The sequence below is a fragment of the Eptatretus burgeri genome, chromosome 6 (genome assembly GCF_056783735.1).
Source record: "Eptatretus burgeri isolate ZD-2024b chromosome 6, Ebu_testis_v1, whole genome shotgun sequence".
Taxonomy (NCBI): Eukaryota; Metazoa; Chordata; class Myxini; order Myxiniformes; family Myxinidae; genus Eptatretus; species Eptatretus burgeri.
The window spans coordinates 86,058,967-86,086,058 of NC_140966.1; the positions used below are offsets into that span (position 1 = coordinate 86,058,967).

The 27,092-nt window shown below is 42.3% G+C and overlaps 1 protein-coding gene across 10 annotated transcripts in view; it reads left to right on the top strand.

The window, feature by feature from the left end:
* Nucleotides 1–27,092, top strand: part of LOC147025248 (A disintegrin and metalloproteinase with thrombospondin motifs 6-like) — a 416,527-nt gene that overhangs the window by 139,186 nt on the left and 250,249 nt on the right. For all 10 annotated transcript variants that reach the window (XR_015059408.1, XM_085886030.1, XM_085886034.1 and 7 more), the window contains one exon: nt 15,251–15,294. Coding sequence is in view for 9 of the 10 variants with exons in the window: in XM_085886030.1 (XP_085742156.1) it covers nt 15,251–15,294 (44 nt within the window). In the remaining variant the exon portion in view is untranslated. The remainder of the gene's footprint in view (nt 1–15,250; nt 15,295–27,092) is intronic.

Below are 27,092 nucleotides of genomic sequence, written 5' to 3' on the forward strand. Positions count from 1 at the left end.
GGTGTATGTTCCCGCTCCATCCCCTCCCTCACCTCAAATGGCCGCATTGCTGATACCACACGTGAAAAGCTGAATGCCTAAACTTGGTGTTTGCAGCTAAATCTTGTGTCCAAAACCCATCACTTTCTCTACCGACCTTACCAGTCGCACCCAACTGTCCCTGGACTCTGTATCCTTTTCTCCTGACAAGGTGGAGAGCTTGCTGTCAAACCTCGACTCAGATTCTGCCACCGGTCCAGACGGCATCAGCCCACGTGTCCTCAAAGCCTGCTCTTCTGCTCTTGCTCACCCTCTCTCTGTTCTATTCACCCTCTCATTTGCTCAAGGTCATCTGCCATCTGTTTGGAAATCAGCAAACATCAATGCCCTGCACAAAAAGGTGCAAAAACAGGTCCCTGCAACTACACACCAATCAGCCTTCTCCCAATCATCAGCAAGGTTATGGAATCCATCATCGCTTCAGACATCAAATCCTTCCTCTTCTCCAATGGCTCGATTTCTGATCATCAATTTGGTTTCAGACCAGGTCACTCAACTCTGGATATGCTTCTTCTGCTCTCCCAACAATGGATGGAAGTCCTCAATGCCAGACAGCAAATCCGAGCCGTATCCCTGGACAATGGACATATCACGTGCTTTTGACACAGTCTGGCACCCTGCCCTGCTCAGGAAACTCTCTTCCTATGGTATCAAAGGCCATCTCCACTCATGGCTCGCAGACTTCCTCTCCTGTCGCAGTCAACGTGTGGCCCTAAATGGAGTTCTTTCATCCCCTCTTCCTGTCCAGGCTGGAGTTCCTCAAGGTAGCGTTCTGGGCCCTGTTCTTTTTCTGGTTTTCATCAATGATCTCTCTGACTCTCTGGAAAATCCTCTATATCTCGTTGCTGATGACTCCACCCTCTGCCGTACCATCGGTCATCCCTCAGACCGGCAAGCAGCAGCTTCTTCGCTCACTGCCGATCTGGATAAAATCACAAACTGGTCCAACACGTGGAACATGTCTTTCAATCCGGACAAATCTCACACTCTCACTATGTCTCTTCGAAAGGACCGTTTAGAAAACCCCCCCATCCACTTTCTCAACAATCCTCTGGAAGAATCCTTTCTTTCAAGCTTCTGAGTCTCACTATCTGCCATGACCTTTCCTGGGAAAGACGCATTTCCAACCTCGCCTCCAAAGCCAGTCGCCGACTGGGAATCCTCCGTCGTGCAAAGTCCTTCCTTGGCCCACCTGAGCTCCTGACCACTTACAAAGCTTTTGTCCGCAGCCTGATGAGTACTGCTCTCCCCTCTGGCCTGCTGCTCCTGCCTCCCACCTTTCTTGGCTTCACGCTGTAGAAACCAAGGCATTTCGGATCATTGGCATCTCCCGCAATGAGGCTGAGTCTTTGGGCCTCTCACTCATTCACCGCAGGTTGGTCGGTGTTCTTTCTGTATTCTACTGTCTCCTCTCCAGCCTCGCCCCCCCCTGCTCTCTCTGCGATTTGTCCCCACCGTATTTCCGCAGGGCGCTCAAGGTCCGCCAACAACCCCCTTCTGGTAAAACTACCAAAATCACGAATCACTGCTCACCTTCACCCTTTCATTCCTCTTTTTTTCCCGCCTTTGGAATAAACTCCCTCACTCTATTCATTCCCATTCTTCCATCCAGGCCTTCAAAACAGCTGTTCACCACCACCTCTTACCCCCCATCCAAATCCTCGATCCTTTCTACCCCCGATAATCCACCCAAGCCCACCTCCTTCAAATTCCCTGCTTTCCTTCCTGAAAGTCCCTGTAATGTCCACCTTCTATACCCCATGTTCCCCGTCCCATCCCTCTCCCTTCCACAGATCTTCTAATGTCTCTGTTCCCTACTGTTTTGTCCTTCCCACTCCCTCCCCTCTTGTCTCATGTCTCCCATGATGTGCATTGTGTGTTCGCTCTCACACGAGCCTCGACAAGGTATACAAAAAAAGAAAAAAAAAAGCACACTCCACTCGTTTATCTGTGTATTTTGGAACTTTAAGTTGGAGAAACATGAATTTTGCTGCAGTAATGAGTTGAAATAGATAAATTTGGATGATGCGGTCATATAACTCATCTGGAGAGTCCTGCCCAGGGAGGTCATTTGGATTAAGCAGCCACAGAAATGTCCAAATAATGACTCTCGAGAAGAAAAGGGGGATGTTACATTTTGTTGCTCAAATGTCCCCTTCAGGCCAAACATCCAAACAAAGACCCAGAGTGAATCCGTTCATTGTTATTGAGAGCACGCTCGACCGGGATTGATAACAAATTTGGCCCACTGGTTACATCATTTTACTTAGCATGGCTGTGCCACTGATACAGCAAGTTTGGACAGCAATTTGGAATTTGGTCTTGTGGGATCTTTAGTGTCTCCCAGTTGAATGGCAGCAGATGGGGCATCCGATTTATGCATCACGCTGCATGTGCAACACCAGTTGAACGTTTTTGTCAGGTCAGTAATCAAACGCAGACGAGAGAGTTTAAAGGCAAGTGCACTATCTCTGCACCATCTTGTCATACCTGATTCCATTAAAACAATACTTTCTTGAACCAAAAGTAGCTTAAACTTTAAATTATTTACAAATGCATAATTCCTAACTAAAATGAGTAATGTACAAGGGCATGTTGAAAAGTAATGGCTTCTATTCTTTTTCTCTCAAACAGGTAAAGATATTTGAATGAAGCAAAGACAAATACCAACATCAATCTTTATTCTACCATGATGCAAATTTATTTTTCAACATAGTCACCACTGCGGTTCACACGTTTCTGCCAAGGTTCAAGTAGTTTAGTGATGCCATCACGATATAACTGTGCATCTAGCTGACTTAACCAGCGCTCTACAATGGCCTTGACAAAATCGTCGGAAGAAAAATGCTCTCCACGAAGAAATGGAAATCTGACAAAGCCAAGTGGGAGCAGGTGATCATTTGTGGTGGTAATTCATTGACCATCTATTACTCTCAGGATCGTAATGGTGCACCCAACTCTCATCTCAACTCATCTCATCTCCAGTCATCTCATCTCCACTCATCTCATCTCCAGTCATCTTATCTCCAGTCATCACATATCCATTCAGTCATCCCAACTCTCATCTCCACTCATCTCATCTCCAGTCATCACATATCCATTCAGTCATCCCAACTCTCATCTCCAGTCATCCCATCTCAAGACAGTCATCCCAACTCTCATCTTCAGCCATCTCATCTCCAGTAATCACATCTCCTTTCAGTCATCCCAACTCTCATCTCCAGTCATCCCATCTCGAGTCAGTCATCCCAACTCTCATCTTCAGCCATCTCATCTCCAGTAATCACATCTCCTTTCAGTCATCCCAACTCTCATCTCCAGTCATCCCATCTCGAGTCAGTCATCCCAACTCTCATCTTCAGCATTTCATGCTTCACAGCACTGACAATGTCGTTCTGTCATCTGCTACCTTGACTAATGTCGCACTGAGACTTCCATTGTCAGAATCACGAAATGTCGCACCCAGTGGCGTGAAGAACTAATTTGCGGACTGCGCTTTCTTTCATTCAAATATCTTTACCTGTTTTAGAGAAAAAGAACAGGAAGCATTACTTTTCACCATACCCTCATATAAAATATACTCATTAAATTTGGCTACATATCTTTATTCAGGGAGGAATTTACAGTCAATAAAGCAGTCACGTTCAAGTCACATGAGAATTAAACTGGATGAGCAAGCAGGTATCTTGAAATATAATGAACCAGCCATGTTTTATTCCAAACATGGCGTGGTGTTGCCCCTGTTTGAAGGACACCTTGTGCTGGTATGATAGCTTCGAGGTACGCACGCTCACCTCTTAGCTGTTTAGACTGGGCTTAAATCTCGATCCAGATATAAACTGTCATTCTAGTGTTTCGTAGGCAAGGTGAGGCATCATTGTGTATGCTGGCCCTCAGATGGAATGTTGACCTTGTCTTAAAGGACCTTAAAGATTCTCAGTGTCTTTCACCAAGAGTTGGTGAGTTATCATGGGCACCGTGAACAAATTCCAAATTCCTGCCCTGACTGAATGTTAGGAAGGCAATGTCAATCCACTCGGCATAAACCTGGCCAAGGGAATGCTTCAGCAGCACCTATGCTTTGCCGAGAATGTTGTACATTAATTATTATGATGATTATGTGTTTCCATCGAGATTGAAGATGCACATGTTTAAGGACTTGATATTAGAATGCAAGTGAGTAATTCATTTTGAACAAGAACGGCACTCGGAAGAGCACAAACCTCGACCAGGTTGAACAGTTTATGTTTTATATCCAACTGATAGGTTGGATCTGAATCCGGACCTGAACCAAAATCTAATCGGCTTGTTCTTGTCACATCACCAACTCATTCACCAAGTTTTGTAATAACTCGTCCAAAACTTTTTGAAATATCATGCCATATATCTTTTTTGGCCCCACCTCTCAATAATGAAGAATGAATCACTTGAAAAAAATAATAGGATCTGGATCCGGATTCCGACCTTCACCAAAATCAAATCGATTCATCCTTGTCACACACCCTCCCTATCCACCAAGTTCCGTCCGAATCCGTCCATAACTTTTTGAGATATCGTTTTTGGCCTTATCTCTCAATGGTGAAGAATCACTTTAAAATTCTAGTATCCAGACACGGATCTTCACCAAAATTTAATCAATTCGTCCTTCTCACACACCCAACCTGTCCACCAAATTTCGCACGAATCCATCCACAACTTTTTGAGATATGCTGCTCACCGACAAACAAACAGACAAAGAAACAGGGGTGAAAACATAACCTCTGTCACAGAGGTACTTTAACGACACAAATTAAATTTTGAAATGGAATTTGATCTGAGTTAACATGAAAGTCAAATTGAGCTGTTTTCATGATTGTCCGACAAAATTCTGCAGGATTTTTTTCGCACAACATGATACATTGGTCATAAAGCGGTGATTCAAAAAAATGATACTAACCATTCTTTTTACGCCATCAGACACATAGTGGGTGCCGAGGTAGTTCCATTGGTTAAGGGTCACAATCCTGGATGGGTCACCACTCCGATGCAGGATAATCGATTGGCTCACTTTTCCCCTCTGAGCTGGTGCTCATTTAGCAAACCTCGGAAGGATGACATTCTGAATCAATCGACTTGGTATTGTTTGTGGCACAGCAGGGGGTTGCACTCAGGATCTTAAGATTTTAAGCCACCACCAGGCTTATAAAATAATATACACAACGACAATTGTACGAAGTTCAAATTGTCGTTAAACACCATTGTTCTTGTAATATTGATTTCACATCATGAATAAAGCTTTAGAGCCCAGACAAGTTGCTATCCAAAACTCCAAGCTGGCGTTCATGTAGAATGTTCTTGACATTCTGTGCACATTGCAGCTGTGGTTACTTGGCAATGCCTTTTTGTGCAATTCCCCCTGTCGAGACACTTCTGAAGTGTCTCGGTTTTGATCCCAGTAGCAGGCTTTGCACCTTAATCTTGAAGCGGCTTTTGTCCTCATTATAACTGGGCGGTTCCACCCTTTGTTGACCTTTGTTGGAGTAAAATCTGTGTTCTTCAGTGTTCATGGAAATGAAGCACTTGCATGTAAGGATTGCAAGGAAACCTTAGTGTAGTAGGAGGTCGTTTTGGCTGTCATTCCTGTGTCATCTCCACATTATTTTTGACATTATTCAATTTACTTGACTGAAGAACTATGACCATCTACTTAAAAAAAAAAAAATTCGTGGCATTTATTGCATCTCAAAATCTCCCTTTTACCAAAAACAATCAACGGAGTGCCATTCATTTGAACTTTTTGTTTTTCTCTCAACACATTGGCATTTAACTCCCGTTTGAATCCATAAACAAAGCTCTGCAATGGACTGTGTGGCTGCAAAGTTGCAATCTTCTTTGACCGCCTGTGCTGGTGGCCTTACTCCCTCGACTGTGGCCTAATGCCTGAAGTTGTGGCTGAAATGTCTACGAGGGTGGTTGCATCGAACAGGCATTTCCTGGTTGGGGAAACTGAGGACCGTGAACAGCATGGAATCTAAACCACAGAGAGCTGGAACATTTGAGGTTCAGGTTAAGTGTTTTACATTTCTCGTTTATGGTTTTAGAGTTAAGGGTGTGGTTTTAGATTTGATGATAAAGGCAATGACTTTGAGGGGGGTTTTTTTGTTTGTTTGTTTTGCTTGAACACAAATACCTTGTTCATTGGTGGAATGTATACAAATGTTTTTTTTCAAAAAGAATAAGCAAGGTATGATAAACACAACAATAGGAGAAATTGGCAGACATACAAACTTATGGTACTTATACCACTGTAAATTTAAAACAGTAAAAACAGAGAAAGAGACAGAATATTAGGGGGTGGGAGGGGGAGAGAGAGGGAGAGGGAGAGAGAGAAGGGGAGGGAGAGAGAGAGAGAGAGAGAGGGAGGGATGGACGGGGGAGAGACAGAGAGAAAGAGAGAAAGAGAAGGTTGGGGGAGAGAGGGTGAGAGAGAGAGAGAGAGAGAGAGAGAGAGAGAGAGAGAGAGAGAGAGAGAGAGAGAGAGAGAGAGAGAGAGAGAGAGAGAGAGAGAGAGAGAGAGAGAGAGAGAGAGAGAGAGAGAGAGAGAGAGAGAGAGAGAGAGAGAGAGAGAGAGAGAGAGAGAGAGAGAGAGAGAGAGAGAGAGAGAGAGAGAGAGAGAGAGAGAGAGAGAGAGTGGGGGGAGAAAGAGAGGGTGAGAGAGGATGAGAAAGGGAGTGAGGGAGAGGAAGAGAAACGTGGTGGGGAGGGGGAACAAAGGGAGAGAGACTTTCTGGGTCCGAGCCAGGCTGGCTCGTGGGACAGCCTGTCTGCACCTTTGGTCTTGAACCCAGACTAAACAGCGCTGCACTCTATGGGGAGGTGGGAGGAGGAAGGATGGAGTGTGCTGAGAACAGACAAGTTGGAGGGAGGGGGGGGAGGAAGGGTAGAAAACAGACAAATCTTTTTGCTGTTGGAATTGTCAAACACTTTTGAAATTGAAATAGGGTGCTCGTAAATAAAGTGTGTGTGTGTGTGTGTGTGTGTGTGTGTGTGTGTGTGTGTGTGTGTGTGTGTGTGTGTGTGTGTGTGTGTGTGTGTGTGTGTGTGTGTGTGTGTGTGTGTGTGTGTGTGTGTGTGTGTGTATATATATATATATATATATATATATATATATATATATATATATATATATATATATATATATATATATATATATATATATCTCAGAAATAAAAGGGTAGGAAGAACATTAAACCTTGGCTCTCTGGGCACAAGTTGAAGTTCATGTCTCACTTTATTGCTTATAATGAATGCATGTTGTTCTTGACCTTGGTTTCGCTTGAAGAACTGATGGTAACAGGACTGATTTTAGTTAGGAATGGTGGCTGGCAGGGATTGTAGGCTGGGGAGTAGGCCAGGAGCCAGGCGCGTGCCGTGAACGTGCACAGCAGGAAGGGGTGAGAATCGGAAAAGGGGAGTAGGGGACTCTCTTTTTGTCTTTTTTCATCGGTTATTTATTTTCTTATTTTCTCTTGCTTTTTTTTTCTGCATGATTTGTTCTGGAGTAATTAAAATGAGCAACTACGACAAAATACTTATTCAAAAGAAATTACTCGTTCAGGAAATGATCATAGTGTGAAATAGCACAACTTTGAAATTGAAAGGGTGATAGCAAAGAACAGCAGTCAAACGAAGGCATTTCGTACATCGAGGAACTATCCGTCAAATAACTTGCTCAGTGAGGTGTTGGATTCAACGACAGTGTGATCACATAATTCATTAATGTATATTGGAACCTGGAGACGGCATGATTCCCACTTATCTTTTCTGCTTTCGTGCCAATTCACTTGCATTGTTTTGCATCTGTGTGTAATATATATTTTATTACCTGTCTTGTCACCTTTGTTTCTGTCTCGCTTTGCTTCGCGAGCATTTATTCTTGGAGGCAACGGATGTTAAAGATCTCTTGTCCAGGTTTTTGCAACCTGAAAAGAGATCTTGAATAAATTGATAAATTTGAGATCTGTTTTCAAACCTTGTAATATACGAAAATTGTTCTTCGTGAAACAATCACAAAGGACTTCTCTGCATACTGAAGCACTACAGAGGACGTTGGAAGATAGGTAAAAAAGTAACGAGTTGAGAGGGAAATGTCGTGCACAAATCCAAAATTTAATGGATGGCTTGCAGCCAGGTAGCAAAGCTCCAAATGCATCGCAGTATTCAACACTTGGCATCGAATAACTCTCCTTGGCCCCACAATGTTTCTTAATCCCAGACATGCTCTTGTCCAAATTGTGGCAGTACAGTGTGATCACAGCACTTTTTAGGTTCTCGTTATTCCAATTTCAAGAATTATTGTTACTCATGTGGAGCCTCGCTTTTTAATTACTGCCTTTTACTGGGTAATCTGGGTGGAAGATTTTTCCAATCGGGGACTTCCAGTTCCGGGTCTGAGCACGTTGGACATAGGCTCATACGTGCTTTCTTGTAGTTCAGCAAAGCTGTTTTCCAGACCATATCGGTCATCTGTCTCTCTTTCAATTAACTTCTGTTTCCAGTTTCCTGGTCGTGGCTGCTTATCTTAGTCCTCCAAGTGATCTGCTTCCAAAAAGCGATGTACGTAATAGTTCCGGATTCATCTGTGCTGCCGTCAATTTTATGTTCTCTGTTTGTGTCGATTTTTATCTCACCTGGACTTGTCAGGCGAGCTTATGTGATTGAACAGTGTCTGTCGGTGAGTGAGTGAATGACTTACTCACTCACTCACTTAGTCAGTCAGTCAGTCAGTCAGTCAGTTAGTCCGTAAACACTTGTCATTATCGCTTGAACCAATACAAACACACAGTTTTGATGAAACTTGGCCACAAGCTTCATATCTGATGCCTAACAAAGGTATATTGAATGCATCAAAATCTGCACTCATTGATGGGGTTTATGGAGGGGGGTTTTGACCCCCTAAAATAGGGATTTGCTCTCTTCTCCGAAACTATACACACAATTTTGATGAAACTTTACCACAACCTTCATCATCCGTATTGTACCAAAGTGTATCGACCACATCAAAATCTGCGCTTATTAAGTGGTCTACAGGGCACTTTTTGGCCCCCCAAATTAGGTATTTGCTCTTTTCTCCAAAACTACACACACATTTTTGATGAATTGATCACAACCTTCATCTCCCGTGATGTACCAAAGTTTGTCATGGCATTAAATAAAAAAGCAAGGCCGAGGGGAGCATGCAGGGGGGTTTGAGCCCCCTAAAATAGCTATTTGCTTTCTTCTCCGAAACTACACACACAATTTTTATGAAACTTTATCGTTACCTTCATCATCCGAGATGTACCATAGTTTGTCATGGCATTAAATAAAAAGCAGGACTTAGGGGAGCATGCAGGGGGGTTTGAGCCCCCCAAAATTGTTATTTGCACTCTTCTTCAAAACTACACACACAATTTCAATGAAACTTGATGACAACCTTCATCACCTGTGATGTACCAAAGTTTGTTCATGACATAAAAAAAAAAATCAGGGTCTAAGAGGGTGTGTGGGGGTTTTGAGTGACTGGTGCTCCTGATCCAGGTGAGCTTCAGGATGTGTGGGCCTATTTTTCTTTGTATTAAGTGCTCACACCTGTGTAATTTTTCATACTCATTCAATTTATTTTGATCCTGCATCTCAGGCTCAGGTAATTTTGGACCTCCCAGTTTTATTTATTTTTTCAACTGTTTCCTATACCCACTCGCCATGTCTCCACCCCCTCTGTCCCATTATTCATCACCCTCGCTTTAATTCCTTCCTTTCGCCTTCTGTTTTGTAAAATAATATAAATGTCAAAACACTTTCTTTCCTCTTCTCCATTCTTCTTCTTCTTCCTCCCTTTTCACTCCATCAACTTAGGCCTTTTTAAACGAATTTTAAAATGCTCAATCTTCATACATACTTACCCAGTGTCACGCTACCCTCTCTGCTTTCCCAGGATCCCACCACCTCTCGACTTTCCCAGTGTCCCTCTCACTCTCTGCTTCCCCAGCATGCTGCTTGCTCTCTGCTTCTGCAGGATCCCACCCTCCTCTCTGATTCCACCCCCCTCTCTGCTGCCTCCATGATCCCGCCCCCCTTTCTGCTTCCCCAGGGTCCCGCCCCCTCTCTGCTTCTCCAGGGTCCCGCCCCCTCTATGCTTTCCCCAGGGTCCCGCCCCCTCTTTACTTCCTCAGGGTCTTGCCTCCTTCTCTGCTTCGCCAGCATACCGCCACCTCTCTGCTTCCCCAGCATACTGCTCCCTCTCTGCTTCCCCAGCGTCCCTCTCCCTCTCTGCTTCCTCAGCATCCTGCTCCCTCTCTGCTTCTCCAGCGTCACGCTCCCTCTCTGCTGCCCCCATGATCCCGCCCCCCTCTCTGCTTCCCCAGGGTCCCACCCCCTCTGCTTCCCCAGGGTCCCGCCCTCCTCTCTGCTTCCCCAGGGTCCCGCCCTCCTCTCTGCTTCCCCAGGGTCCCGCCCCCTTCTCTGCTTCCTCAGGGTCTTGCCTTCTCTGCTTCGCCAGCATACCGCCACCTCTCTGCTTCCCCAGAATACTGCTCCCTCTCTGCTTCCCCAGCGTCCCTCTCCCTCTCTGCTTCCTCAACATCCTGCTCCCTCTCTGCTTCTCCAGCATCACGCTCCCTCTCTGGACATTATCCATCTCCCTTCGCACCTTGGAACTTGATGCCCGATCCTGTGAAGATAGAATTTGGGGGAACAATTTCTACACGGTTTTTGTTGTTGTTGAATTAAATCCCCACTGTAGCAAAAACGCGTTGTCAGAACATGCTCCACCTCGCAGCAACTGCCGACGGTACATCCCGTTCGGGACAGGGATTGCAGCACCGTCCACCATGGGGTTGTCAGCAAGCAGCTTAAGCACTCAAGCAAGCACTCCAATTGAATGCTTGGCAAGTGATAGCGATGTCTGAATGTCCAAGCTTTGTCCAAATTGGACAAATTAACTCTTTTTTTTTAGGAGTCGGAATTGCTGATACTTTCAAATCTGGAGCTTAAATTTTGTAATTAGGTCATCTCTACCGAGATGACCTCATAAAGTCGGACCAAATGTCCGGCCGTCCGTCCGTCAACAATTTTTCTTTCCGATCTTGATGAAACTTAGTATGTGGGTAGAGTTCGATGAGTGTTGCACAACGATATAACTTTTGTCTGGGTTCAAGGTCAGGGTCAAGGTCACGTAAGTTATAAAAATCGCCATTTTCAAAACCTATCTCGTCTGCCATTCCACAAGGTATTCAGCAACTGTTTATTGATTATGAGAGTAAAAAATATTATCTTTTATCTAACCAGACAGATTTTTGAATTTCCGACCCGTTTGGCCGCCACGTAACCTGGAAGATGGTCAAAAACACCTCCCGGTACAAAGAAAACTTTTTACTTCCGATCTTGATGAAATTTGGTATGTGGGTAGAGGTCGATGAGTGATACCCAACGACATATTTTTTCCCGGATTCGAGGTCAGGGTCAAGGTCACGAGGTCACGAAAGTTGTGAAAGTCGCCATTTTCAAAACCTATCTAGTCTGTCATTTTAGGAGATATCTGGCAACGGTTCATCGATTATGATAGTAAAAAACATTATCGAGATGACCGTCACCCCCACACGGGGGTAATTTTTCTGCTTAGTTTAAGAGATTATCTCATTAACCTCCGCCATCTTCGAAGATGGATGGAGGTTACTGTTTTCACCCCTTTTTGTTTGTTTGTTTGTGAACAGTATTACGGAAAAACTCCTTGACGGATTCCGACGAAACTTGGTGGGGGGGGGGGTTAGGTATGGTCCAAGGATCATACCATTAAATTTTGGACTTGGTCCCCCCCCCCAAAAAAGAAATTGTTAGAGAAAAAAAAATGTTTTTTTTTGCATTTCTACATGTTTTAAGTGATTTCCAACCCCCCCCCCCCAATTTTTTTTTTTTACCCCTCCCCCCCAAAAATTAAAAATAGAGAATTTTTTTTTGCATTTCTACATGTTTTAAGTGCTTTTCAACCCCCCCTAAAAAAATTGTTAGAGAAAAAAGTTTTTTTTGCATTTCTACATATTTTAAGTGATTTCCAACCCCTTTCCCCAAAAAAATTGAGAAAAAATTTTTTTTTTGCATTTTTACATGTTTTAAGTGATTTCCAACCCCCCCCCAAAAAAATTGTCACCCCCACCCCCAAAAAAAGAAAAAATTTTTTTTGCATTTCTGCATGTTTTAAGTGATTTACACCCCCCCCGCCCAAAAAAAATTGTTCGAGAAAAAAAATTTTTGCAACTTTTTTTCAGCAAAATTTCGGGGGTTTTTTTTGCATTTTTATATGTTTTAAGTGATTTCCAACCCCCCCCCCCCCCCCCAAAAAAGTTGGAGAAAAGAACTATAACTCTGTCAGCACTGTTGACATATTTAATGAATAAGATATAAGGTTCACTCTCTCGAGTGCTCCCCCTCTAGTTTATTCATATGTGGAAATGAAATAAAGCCACGAACACTGGCATCTCCAGGCGTTTGAAAGCACCTCAACGTACCTAGCGATACGTAGCTATTATGAACAGGCATTCCTTAATATGTGAGGAAAGTGAAAAAAAAATTATCGTTAAGAAATCGTTCTAGATTGTTCCAAATCAAGGCATGGTTGAGCAGGCCAAAAAACATGGCGGCTTCAGACCCCAGTGAGGTTACCCAGGATACGCCTTAAGACCCCAGAAAGTGAGGTGGCTGAGGATCGCCTGATGAAGGATATAATTAAATAAGTCCGTTAATTATCTTCAAAAGGGGTGTTTTAATCAACCCAAACGCCCAAATTTCACTTTTGCACTTCCTTGGAGTTTTCTTAGTATGCATGCAAAGTTTCAGGCTGCTCGGTTTTATGGGTTTGGAGTTATCGAGGAGACACTGACGCACTGACACACTGACATTTATTAGTGGAGATGCATGTAAAATGGAGGAATTCTCTACCTTCCCTCCCACCACCCATTAACACGACATGCCCAATGCCCTGTGTATATTCACACCCCTCTTTATGCTTCCATTATCTCTTCACCTTCTTCTACATTTTTCACGATTCTGTGATCCCAGGTTCAAATTCCATTGATTACATTTTTCCCTTGTCTACTAATGCCCTTGCAATTAATCAAAAAAGGACATTGCTCTCTTATGTCTAGGTCTAGATCCAACATGTGATATTTATGCAAGCTCTTGTAAGAGCCTTATATTGTTGTAACAAAAATGTAATTTTCCAAAATGGAGATCTCAACACATGCTCCCTCGAATCCCCAAATCCCCTGCGGAAATGCTGTATATCGAAAATCTTTCCCACCAGACTCAGTGACATAATGGTTAAAGTTGATCTTGGGAGGTCAGTGGTTCGAATCCCTGCTGAGTCACACCAAAGACTTTAAAAATGGTATGTGCTGCTTCCTTGCTGAATGTTCAGCATTTAAATAGGTTAGTGCATGGACAAAAGAACCATAGGTTGGTAACCCTTGCACAGGCTTTGATAGGTCTAATGGCCTGCTCCTGCTTTGAAATTCCTTGCAAGGGAACTTTTATTACTCTGTGTTTGTAGTCTATATGTAAATCGTTAGGGGGCATCTTTTTATTATGTACACAAATGTAACAGAATTTTGACCCTTCCCACTTATACAGTACTCTTATCTCCCTTCCTTTCCATTTTTTTCATATCCCCTTTCTTCTTATCTTTTTTATATTTTAAATTTCATAATTTAGTTCCCCCACAACTTCCCCATCTCGTACATATGTGATATTTAGTTGGCCTTCAGGTTAATTTCTACAATCACCGTGCAAACTCTCTCTCCAGACGTAATGGTGAACATCAACGAAGAAGCCTGGTGTTGGCTTAGTTGTTAGGGTGGTGGCTTGGGATCCTAACGTCCTGAGTTTGAGTCCTGTTAGCCACTGAATTAACATCAGGGAGTTGACTCAGCCTGTCATCCGTCCGAGGTCGGCGAAATGTGCACCAGTATACTGGTAATCGGGTCACTGCATCAGCGGCTTAGCTGCGCCCCTAACCAATGATGCAACCAGCAGCCAAAAAGGCAGCACACGATGGGAACCATTGAAGAAATGACAACTCCGTGTAGCGATTGCCATTAGGATTTGGAAAACTGCACCGATCATCAGTTTGTGGTGCTGCGCCACCTAAATTTACCCTAACCCTTCCCATCTTTGATCCTGCACTGGTTGACTTTGACAGAATTGTTCGAACTTGAAAGTTTCACATTTATAAACATGTACTATCAACCTTTGCCGGAGAAATACCAGGTGATTGAAACAGGAAGGAACAGGGTTGAGTAATTTAATCTGAATGAGGGTTACTTATATTGGGTTGTCAAAAAATTCCCCATTATTGTCTACATTTTCAGTTCAACAAAAACTTGTTAATGGTGTCTCCAGCAGCTTTATTGAAAAAATAAATAAATAAATAAATAAAACAAGGAGATGATTCTTTATCCCCCACCTTTTGGGTGGTATGACGAATAAATCTGTGCAAAATGAAAGCTAAATCTTGAATGGTTTTTGAAATATCGCATGCACGAACCAAGTTACCAAGATGGTTGCCATGCAACACCATTCAGCCAATCACAACCATGATCTAATCCGGTTGAGATAATGTGATCAGGAATAGATATCTGCAATATGAAAACTTAATGTTCAACTGTTTCTGAAATATCACGTACACAAAAGTGCATGGACGGATGATCGGTCGGTCAGACAGACAGAGCTCATTTTAATGTCCCCCATCTCCAATGTTGGCGGAGAGGCGGGGGACAAAAAGATGAATTACAGCACATCTGCAGCAATTAATGAGCAAAATTTTACTCGTGTTCTCACTTTATATAGGCTTTTAATGTGTGGCCTTCTTGTTTGAACAATCATTTCATGTTTCTGGATTTCTTTTACACTATTCACAAAATTATTTTGTATCCCAAGCGCACTAGCCTTTTACAATCAGTGTGACACTCTTTTGTCACTCTTTGACACTCAGCTTTGTTAATTTACTGTGGAGATGCATTGATGCCCTGATTAAGTTTCATCATCATCATGATCATGATCATGATCATGATCATGATCATCATCATGATCATCATGATCATCATCACCTTTGAGGAAAAAAAAAAGTCTTAAAAAGTTGTATTTTCCACCTTCAATTAAAATGCCATTCCTTACCTGCCTTGTTTCTGTTGCTTTGCAGGTATGACATCTGCACTTACAAGAACAAACCTTGTGGAACTCTGGGTAATATATTAAATGTACCTTCACTGTTACTCCTGTCTGTAGTTTAGTACTTCTTTATTTTGTTCTGGCTACTTGTGTGCTTCAGCTGATAGTGTTTATTATGTGAATCGTACCGGGTAGGTTTGACCAAGGTCCATGTCTTGTACATTAATTATATCACAAAGGAATAAGACGGTCATGGTAAGTTGGCTTCATTTGGAGCATGCTCACATTTTATCACTCTGGTCTTTGTGCTATTGCCTGGGGCATGCATCATGGAGCACACAGTACTTTACACAGGGACTTAAATCTGGCTGTCCCATCTACAGATAGGTTGTGAAAGTTATAGATCCCACTATCTTTTTTTTTTAATTAAAAAAGGAAGCATTGTGTACCTGTACACTGGCCAGTCTTTGTATGCGTTCGCTGTATAATTAGATGGTTGTTCTCGTATATAGATATGACACAGCCAGGATGGGTCAAATGTCCTCCTTCAGTATTTACAATTTTGTAAGTTTTTTTCTGAAAATGTGTAAATTTACAAACGCTTTAATATTTTTTACACATCAATGTGAAATACAGTAGTTCATTTATTCAAAGTAACTATTATATCAACATTTTGAGTACTATACAAATGGGTGTAAGTTGAGCACTGGCTGTGTTTTTTTTTTTTTGGATCATATAGCAATAACTGAGTTAATTATTCAGAAACTGTAACGTTTATGAAGAATAAAGCCATCTATTGATTGTGATTGTGTAAGGAGGGATATCCGTGAGGTGGGGGTGGTTTGAGAGTGGAGAGAGTTGGGTGAGGACAAAAGGGGTGGAGGGGTATCATGGTCAGGGCAGGGCCGAAGCATGGTATCATCTGAACTCACCCCTTATAAAGAGAAGAGGAGGATTAGAAGAAGAATTGATAAAGTATGCATGTTCGCCAAACGAAGAGACAAATTCAGAGATTTTGTTGATTTTAATTTTTTTTAATCTGAAAATGTGGAAAAACACAATTCAAAATGTCAATATGGTACTTTTTGCCAGCCAGATTACCAGTCCAGTGACAATGTCAAACTTATAATCATAACTGGCAGCTCTATAGCATAACGGATCCACCACCAAATGGGATCAACTCAACAATGTTCTTCAGTGTACAGTCTGCGTTAGATTGCTGCCAAACCCGAGTTGTACCATCAGTCGCATGCAGGAGAAATCAACTCTAATCAGACCAAAACTTCCGCTTTCTGGTTTTAACTGGTGGGGTTTGAGAGTTACCAGTGTGCGTTTACATCATGGACACCAAAGCTTTCGGTTTCTGGTTTTACCTCGTGGGTTTTGAGAGCTACGGGTATGTGTTTGCATCGTGGACAATGTGTAATCTGCGAGTCTGAGTCTTGAACAGCCCAGGAAAATGAGGACCAGGTCACGAAGAGACACGGAGAATGAGACTACAGGACTTAAATCGCTAACTTCTGAACGAGCAGAACCTGAGAGGTTGGCTGGCAATGTATCGGGCTCTGCACGTCCTGTACCCTTAAACGGAGTAGTCGAGAGCGATGAGGCCTACACCCTTTCCTGAGATTGACTCTCCTTCCTTCACTTAATCACTGCACCATAGCTAGACACACCACATTGGAGCAAAGCACAATGGCTGGACAAACTGCATTTGTTCAGAAATGATGTCATTGGAGTTGTGCAACTTTGATTTGGAATCGATTTACAGGTGTACTATTGGGTTTGGATTAAAGCTACAGCCGTGGTAGCTGATTTGCATGTATCCTTGGTACATTTTATTTCCCTTTTGAAAAGAATACTTCATTCTTCTGTGAGGGGTGGGGGAAGGGGTGGTTTGTTCAAGCAACATCTTTCGGGAGAACATCGCCGGACATTATTAAATTCACGTGATATTTAATTGTTCTTTACATTGTAATATGATTGAAGTCACGTTTTACGTTGCACAGAATTTCTGGGAGTATCTGCTAGTTATGTAAGAGTACAAATGTTTAATATAAAGGTTTTCACACATAATCCACAGGATATTTCATAGTGCAAAGTGTTTTCACACAGAATCGACAAGATTTTTTTTTTCAACTACAGAAACAAGTAATAACTAGAAGGGCACTCGTTAGAGTGCATACCTACCTCTGCCACACAATGTCTGATCCACGAGAACATATTGGGCCCCATACATTTTTGAGATATCATGCTATATATCGTTTTTGGCCCTATCTCTCAATGGTGAAGAATCACTTCATAAATTAAATTATTCTCGTATCTAGATCCGGGTTCGGATCTTCACCAAAATCGAATCAATTCATCGATGCCAAACACTCAACATGTCCACCAAGATTCGTCCGAATCTGTCCACAACTTTTTGAGATGTCATGCTCTATATAGTTTTTGGCCCAATCTCTCAATGGTGAAGAATCACTTTTAAAATTCTTGTGTAAGGATCCGGATCTTCATCAAAATCTAATCAGTTCATTCTTGTCACACTCCAAACCTGTCTGCAAAATTTCATCCGGATCCGTCCACAACTTTTTGAGATATCCTGCACACAAACAAACAGACAGAAAGGGGTGAAAACATAACCTCCTTCACCTTCGGTGGGGGAGGTAACTAGACCGGCACTTGGTAGAGTGCATACCTCCACCAGGCTGAACCACTGTGTCACACTGATAAGCTCGATCTGCATCCGTTCCTGAACCAAAATCGAATATACTTCTTCTCATCACCTACACAACTAATCCACCAAGTTTCATCCTAATCCGTCCATGAACTTTTTGAGATATCTTGTGATATATCGTTTTTGGTCATTTCTCTCAATGGTGAAAAATCACTTTAAAAATTCGAGTATCCGGATCCGGATTCGGATCTTCACTAAAATCGAATCAAGTAATTCTTGTCACACACTCAACCGGTCCACCAAGTTTCATCCGAATCCATCTGTAACTTTTTGAGATATCATGCTATGTATAGTTTTTGGCCCGATCTCTCAATGGTGAAGAATCACTTTAAAATTCTAGTCGTCGGATCCGGATCTTTCCCAAAATCTAAACGATTCATCCTTGTCATACACCCAACCTGCCCACATAATTTCATCCGAATCCGTCCTCAACTTTTTGAGATATCCTGCACGCAAACAAACAGACAGACAAACGGGTGAAAACATAACCGCCGTCGACCTTCAGTAGTGGAGGTAACTAGATAGTTCATAGAACATGAAGCAGCCTTGTTCATCACAGATGACCTTGGGTCGCAGTTTAGTAGATGGAGGCTTTATTGATCACAATATAGAATGCAATGTCAAACGGCATTGCACAGAGACATATTACAACCTCTTCTTCACCAACAATACTGTACTATCTCAGATGCCACACCCTCTCGTGCTATTTTTCGATATTTAGCATGGTTCTTGGAAGCATTATGAAGACGATTTGTGTTATACAGTGTTCAAGTTTATAATTGAATTTATATAAAGTTTTAAAGAGGCTTAAAGGCGTACAAATAAATTAATTCCGTATTTTACTGCTGATTTACCCAGTATCGATATTACATCACCCTATCTCGCACATGACATTTGTTACTCGTGCCTGTTGTTTGTGTCCTTTATAATGACTTTAAAAAACGTAAGTTTCCTGGTTGGAATGATTTTCAATTTTGTTTGACTACCAGGCAGGTAAACATAGTAAAAATGTGATCTCACTCCTCTCTGTGCATGTACAGTTGGGCCGAATTTGAAGACAAAGTACTGTAAAATGGCAAACTTATCTTCTCATTCATGTTCTGATTCTTGTTCAAAATATAACATTCAATTGAAATAAGTTGTTCCTCAATAATAAACTGACTATCATAAACTGATAAGACAGACAGACAGACAGACATGAACTAATTCTTAGCCCTGATTTTCATTTGACATACACAGGGTAGAAATGTAAAATAACATAGGGATGTTCCTCCAAAAACTATGGCAACAAGGTAGGGATGGTCACAACAAATGATCATGTGAAACCATCCCTACATCTGTCTTTAAATGATGCCTTCTTCTTCAAATAACACCATACATCTCTCTTGATTTGGGTTGACAATCAAAAACAAACACTCGGTGTGTGTGTGTGTGTGTGTGTGTGTGTGTGTGTGTGTGTGTGTGTGTGCGTGCGTGCGTGCGTGCGTGCGTGCGTGCGTGCGTGCGCGCGTGCCTGCACCATTGGTTATCTAAATTTGTGGGTTTAAGGAGATGGACTGGAAACCTCTCAGGACTCAAAAGTATCCACCTCTGTTTCGGTTGTGGATTACGGTTCATGGACCAAGCTGTTCAACATTGTTGTCAGAGTTTTGTTCTGAGGGTTCTTTTCAGGATCGTCACCGAACTCCAGACTGCCTACAATTATAGTTTGTTTGTGGTAATATTCCCAGGGATGGTTTTCAAAATCTCAGTGAGGTTCTTCTTTATTATCCATATTGTTCCAATCAGCACTGATGCAATTTTGACGCTCTTCAGCTTCCAAGATCTCTTTATCTCATTTTTGAGGTCCTGGTATTTGGTAATTTTCTTGATTTCTGCATTATTTAAGCCAAAATGCTGAGTACTGATGTCTCACTGAGCAATGCTGTTTTTTCCTTTTTGTTTCTGAGAACGATATCTGGTCGCAACTCTTTGTTTTGTATGCATGTTCACGAGATTATCAAGTCGTACGTGAGCATGATGTTCTCATTTTCAATTATTGCCCTTGGTTCATGTTTCCATGAGTTTTTTTGAACTGGGATGTTGAAATTTTTGCAGATATGCCAATGAATCGTTTTGCATACTTTGTTGTGCTGTTGTGTGTTAAGTTGTTCTGATAACAGTTTTTTGCATCCCAAAAGCAGGTGACGAGTACTTTCTGTTTCTGTCTTGCAGAACCTATGCTTGTCTGTCTGGCTCATTTTAAAAATCCTCTGTGGTGTACTTGATCTTGGGCATTTATTTTGATTCATTCTCTGTCCCAGTTGAGCTGAACTCTTCATAGCAATTCCAATGAGCCTTTTTTGTCTATCCCTAATCTGTCCTATTTCTTTTTGTATTTTCCTGCTCTTTGGCGTTCTCCTAGTTGTTGGTGTATATTTGTTGATATTTCTTTTTCGGTCATCTCTACCAAGATGACCTAATAAAGCTGGACCAAATGTCCATCCGTACGCGCAACAATTTTTCTTTCCAATCTTGATGAAACTTAGTATGTGGGTAGAGGTCGATGAGTGTTGCACAACGATATAACTTTTGTCCGGGTTCAAGGTCAGGGACTAGGTCACGTAAGTTATAAAAATCGCCATTTTCAAAACCTATCTAGTCTGCCATTCTACAAGATATTCGGCAACTGTTTATTGATTATGATAGTAAAAATTATAGTCTTGTATCTAACCGGACAGATTTTTGAATTTCCGTCCCGTTTGGCCGCCACGTAACCTGGAAGATGGTCAAAAACACCTCCCGGTACAAAGAAAACTTTACTTCCGATCTTGATGAAATTTTGTTTGTGGGTAGAGGTCGATGAGTGATACCCAAAGACATTTTTTTCCCGGATTTAAGGTCAGGGTCAAGGTCACGAGGTCACCAAAGTTGTGAAAGTCGCCATTTTCAAAACCTATCTCGTCTGTCATTTTAGGAGATATCTGGCAACGGTTCATCGATTATGATAGTAAAAAAACAATAGAGATGACCGTCACCCCCACACGGGGGTAATTTTTATTAACTTAATTTGTCTATTTTGCATTCGTTGGGGCTGTATTTGTTGCTGTTTCATTTTCCTGTGCGGTATCTTCTGTTCGCACCTGTTTTTGGAAATTTTTTGCAGGGCGACCGAGAAATACTTTTTCAGGTTTGTTGTGTTCATGTTTGTTTACGAATTGAATCAAATTGCATTTCACAAACTCAGCTAGTCCTTCACTCGTCGCTCTGTGCACCTGGTTGAGTTACATCAGGCTGCTCCCTCGCTCTCATCTCGGCAGGTACATTCTCAGGATGCACTGGTTTTGTAGAACATTTTGTGGGTCGTAAGTAGTTTTCTTGTTTTGATCTCTAACTTATTGATTTCTGATTGGGGCCAGTTTATTATTCCACAGATGTATTGTAACACTGGTATTGGTTTATTTTATGGCTTTTATCCCATTGGTTTATGGCTTTGATTTTGTTTCTTGGGGAGAGGTATGTTTTCACAATCAGCTTCGTTCTGTGCAGGTATTCTTTCGTGATTGCTTTGCGCATTTGTTTGTGATATATTTGGTGGCTCTCTTCTACTCCGAGGTATTTGTATGATGCTTCGTTTTCCAACTACTGTTTTGTTGATTCAAGGTCAATTTTTAACCTCCGCCATCGAAGATCGGAGGTTACTGTTTTCACCCACCCCTCTCTGTTTGTTTTTTTACTTACGAAATCTAAAGATTTCGAAAGTATATTGATGACTTCTGTTTCTGTTTGTTTGTTTGTTTGTTTGTAGGCACGATAACTCGAGAACCGAAGAAGCTACCAATGTCAAATTACACCACGTGATTCAGGAGGGTGATGGCTAGTGCAGATTAGATTTTGGTTAAAATCGGTCAAAGGTCAAGGTCACAGTGAGGTCAAATATTCGATTTTTGATGGTTTGGTACAGATTAATCGAGAACGGAAGAAGCTACCAATGTCAAATTACACCACGTGATTCAGGAGGGTGGTGGCTAGCGCTGATTAGATTTTGGTCAAAATCGGTCAAAGGTCAAGGTCACAGTGAGGTCAAACATCCAAAACATTTGATTTTTGATGGTTTGGTGCAGAATCATCGTAGAATCTTCTGTTTTGCGTCGCTATCTTCTCTAGAGACAGCTCTTATTAGACAAGGTCAGAGGTCAAGTTGACGATTTCGTAAGTACCAGTCTATGACTGCTTGTTTGTTTGTTTGTTTGTTTGTGAACAGTATTACGGAAAAACTCCTCGACGGATTTCGACGAAACATGGTGGGGGGGTTAGGTATGGTCCAAGGATCATGCCATTAGATTTTGGACTTGGTCCCGCCCCCCCAAAAAAATTGTTAAAGAATTTTTTTTTTGAATTTCTACATGTTTTAAGTGATTTCCAACCCCCCCCCAAAAAAAAATTTTAGAGAAAATTTTTTTTTTGCCATTTCTACATGTTTTAAGTGATTTCCAACCCCCCCTCCCCCCCAAAAAAAAAATTGTTCGAGAAAAACACATTTTTTGCAACTTTTTTTTCAACCAAATTTAGATTTCTTTTTTTTGCATTTCTACATGTTTTAAGGGATTTCCAACCCCCCCCCTCCCAAAAAAAAAATGTTGGAGAAAAGAACTATAACTTACAGCACTGTTGACATCATCTATCTATAATTCCAGCAATCTCTGTGTGTGTGTCTGTGTGTGTGTTTGTGTGACCGCTGTTTCTCGACAACCACTGGTCCGATCTAATTGAAACTTGCCAGGTATATTTCTGGGGACCTGAGTATGTGCCTTTTCAAGGTTTGATATTAATCGGACAAGTGTCTCCCAGGTTATGGCCATTTATTTACCATCCAATGGGAAGACACGTTGTTGCGTGGGCGTGGCCGACGGGGAAGGGAACCTCAGCCGCGTTCCCCATTACAGGTTACAACGTACGGGCTTCCGGAGAGTGATGACTTCGTGTATTCTAATAATTTCTCGATTTCTTATGCACATTTATAGATAAACACAATGGCCCAAGTTATGATCGTTTTCATATTAGACGGTGTATAATTTTCGGGAACATCAGAGTGCTGGTATGCTCCGAACCAGGAAGTAAATTTTTTCTCTCTCTTCTCTTCTCTTTTTGTTTTTCCTTGCCACAACATTGCAAAAGGTAAAATACGTTGGCGCTAATTGAATTATTGGGTATTAAAAATAAATTGCGAATAATCGTAACTGCGAATAATATCGAACTTCCGGGTCACGCACGTACGGGCACGTGAGAGCGAAGAAACGGCCTGTGTGGTTTATTTATTTATTATTATTTTTTTTAATTATTATTATTATTTTTTTTTTTACGGGCACGTACTAGTATTTAATGAATAAGATATAAGGTTCACTTGAGTGACCCAGCAGTATTGGCGGCGGAGGTTTTGCACTCTCCCGAGTGCTCCCCCTCTAGTTATGTTGTCTGTTTTTGGTGGTTTACCGTTTACAAATGTGCACTTGGCACAATTATCTAGTCCAAATTCCATTTGAATGTCCTCGGAGAACTGTTTTACTAGTTTTAGTTCTTTCAAATTATTTTGTCATTTGGGGCGAAGAGCTTTAAATCTTCTATGTGCAGTAGATGTGTCACCTTTCCTATTTCTTTGGATGTTCTATTGGTTGTCAGGGTGTATCTATGTCCTTGCTCATTGATGAGTTTCCTCAGTGGGTCCATGGCCAGACAAAAAAGGAGGGTCAAAAGGCTGTCACCCTGAAAGATTCCACATCATATCTTCACCCCCTGTATTAGTATTTCAATCTTTCCTTCCAACTGCTGTAATATCAGTTTGGTGTTCCAGAGCTCCATTGCTTTCTCAATCAGTTTGATTATTTGGGGGTTGATCTTTTACACCTGTATGCATGTTATCATCCATGAATGTGAAACATTATCAAAAGCTTTTTTGTAGTCTATTCATGCTGTGGACAAATTGGTTCTTATAATTTTAGTTTTCAAGTATGTCCTTGTAGATCCCAGTAGGTGATCTATTGTTCCATGATGTCCTCTTTTCCCTCCCTTCTGTTCTGCTTCTAGGCCTCCTTGTTGTGTTAGGTGGTGGTACATCGTTTCTGCGATGAATCCTATCACAAGTTTTTATGCTGTTGGTAGACAGGTTATTGGTCAGCATTTGTGAGATAGTTGAGTTTCTTCAGATTTTGGGATGAGGAAGTTGTTTCATTCTGTGAGCCACTCTTCCATTTCCTTTTCACCTTGGATAAGTTGATTGAATGCTTGAGCATGGTGAACATGGAGAGCATTCAATTGCTTTAGCCAGAAGTGTGTGTGTGTGTGTGTGTGTGTGTGTGTGTGTGTGTGTGTGTGTGTGTGTGTGTGTGTGTGTGTGTGTGTGTGTGTGTGTGTGTGTGTGTGTGTGTGTGTGTGTGTGTGTGTGTGTGTGTGTGTGTGTGTGTGCGTTTTAACAGTTTAATATTTCACTGGTCCAATTCAAACAGGAAAACAATCAATATGCATCATTGCAAATGGATGCAGGGATGGACAGGGAACAACGATTATTCAAAGAAAGATGTAGGGATGGTTTCACATGATAATTTGTGACCATCTCTATCATGTTTACATATTTTTTGGAATACCATACCTACATCCTTTTGCATTAATTTTTTTTTTCATATTACAATCTAGTAATACTTCTCAAAGCAATAAAATTAATATAACAGTACATGGAAGAAGCGCACAAACAACAACCATAGCCAGGACGAGAGCAGCAACAACTAGAATGGCACTCCTCCGCCAGGCTGAACAGGTTACATTATGTATCCCACTGATGACTGACAGGCCATATTTGGATCCGGACCTGAACCAAAATCGAATCTGCTTGTTCTTGTTACCTAACTAACTCATCCACCTTGTTTTGTCATAATCTGTCCATAACTTTTTGAAATATCGCACGATATATCGTTTTTGGCCCCATCAGTCAAAAGTGAAGAATCATTTAGAAAATTAAGAAACTCTCGGATCCGAATCAGGATTTGGATCTTCACCAAAATCAAATCAATTCTTCCTTGTCACACACTCAACAAAATCCAATCAATAAGGCAAATACTATACTGTGCATGCAAGAGCACAAGGAAGGTTCACTAAGTGTTGCACATACTGTACTATTGTAGATATGCTCCAGTGTGTGTTACCATAATGAAGACAAAGTTGGATCGGAATTCAGTTTTGAATTTGACTGATGTAACAAAGCTAATTCGGTCGAACCGAAAACTTTCTCTCCATTAGGAAGGCAGAAGCCCAAGGCAGTGAATACACAATCCGTGTGTCTTCTTCGTCTTTAATGGCCACAGTTATTCCTACGTTGTTGTGGGGTTGGCCGGAGGAAGCTTGGTCCAAGCCTTTCACGATCCAGCTCACCAGGCTTGACGTTCAACTATGGTTTGGGCAGGACTTTGGGATTTGCACATGATGCTGGTGGTAGTTCACATACTTTTCATGAAGGACACCATGGGTTATTTAGCATTCACCAACTAATCTTGGCATTTGGGACTTCAGTTGAACATCCATACGAGGGTTGGCACATTAATGAATCACCCTGCATGTGGAACACCTAAATTACAGTTTATAACTGGGTCGAGATTCAAACCCAGGCTAGACAGCTGAGAGGTAAATGTGCGTAACTCCGAGGCCATCCTCCCAGCCTCACCTGGTTCATGTGTGATTCGTTAAAATTTGTGGATGCTCTGTGAAGGTGTTCTGTGAATATGCAAGTTTTAAACTTTTATGTTTATCTTTGGTAATAAACTATTTTTAGTTAAAAGGTAATGTGACTTTGTAAATCGGGAGAAGTAATATTGTTATGAATCTGGCAGCCATTTCCACACAACAGCCAGAGTCCCCGCAGTTCAGTTATTTCGTTAAGTATGTGTTTATAGTTAGGGTCCCGTCCCTTATGGGTAATGGAATTTTGTGTGTGTGCTGCGAGTTTCTTTAGTTTTCTACAACAAAACCCTCACACCACTCCTCCTCCCACTCTGCGGGCGAACAAGCGCTTCACCTGCCCAGCTTTCACTTCTCACCACGGCGCCATAACCCACGTGTTCAAGGCTACGGACGTCGGCGGAGCCCCCTCACCTCAGGGCCGACTCCGCCCCAGCCAGATGGAAGCTCCCCTCGTTCAATCGGGGGTGAGATCACCTCAGGGCCAACTCTGCCCCAGCAAGATGGGATGTTCGCCTCGTCCAATGAGGGGAGGACACTGCCCGACGCCCCCCCCTGACCAATCCGGAGGCGAGTTACCTCAGAGCGGAACCCTCCACTCGCCCGGCGGGGAAGGGATAAGAAAGTTGGTCGTGTCGGGGGTCGGGGCTCTTTGGTCTTTTGGTTTGCAGTAGTCGTCGTCTGCAGTCTTGGTCTGGTCTGAGGTCTTTTTCCGAGGTCTTTTGGCGGTCTCTGGCCTTTATCGGGTTCCTCGTGGCGGAGGTGTTCCGTGGTCCTCGTATCTTCGTTTGTGGCAGTCAGGATCGGGGGCTCGTTGGATCCCGTGTCGTGGGTTAGAGTCGGTGAAACTGCACGAGGTGGCCAGGTACCTGGCCAGATTCTGACCCCCAGCTGAACTATCCTCCTCGGCTGAAGGGCCGAATAAAGACCCACGAGGTCAATTTCTTTTTCGGTGTGTGTGTCTGTCTGTGGCTGGTCTGTAAGTAGAACTGTTTAAGTGATTTCATTGTACATTTTCCTGCATATTCGTGATTAAGTCCGCTCTGTGTTTCCCTCCCTTCCCGATTACTGTAAATAAACCCCTGTTAAATGTACCAGCTCGTTGCCTGTCGTTTCTATCATTGACCCAGTATGGTTCGGGCTTGAGAGTCAGGAAGGCCGATTGTGCCGTAAATTGTTCATTTGGTCCGGCAGGCTTTGGTAATCCCCGCTCGGTGACGCCAGATCCGAGTCGGTAACAGCGACTTGGTTCGGACAAAGTCGGCTGAGGGTGTGGCTTCCCCGGTAGTTAGATGGCGTGGGTACTTAGGTAAATTGGAATTAGACAATTAACCCCACGCCGTCAAAATATTGGCGTCCACGGTCCGTGACCCATGACCTTCGGAGTTATCCGAAGGTTACGACCTTCATTTCCGGTGTTCGGTGGGAGACGGCC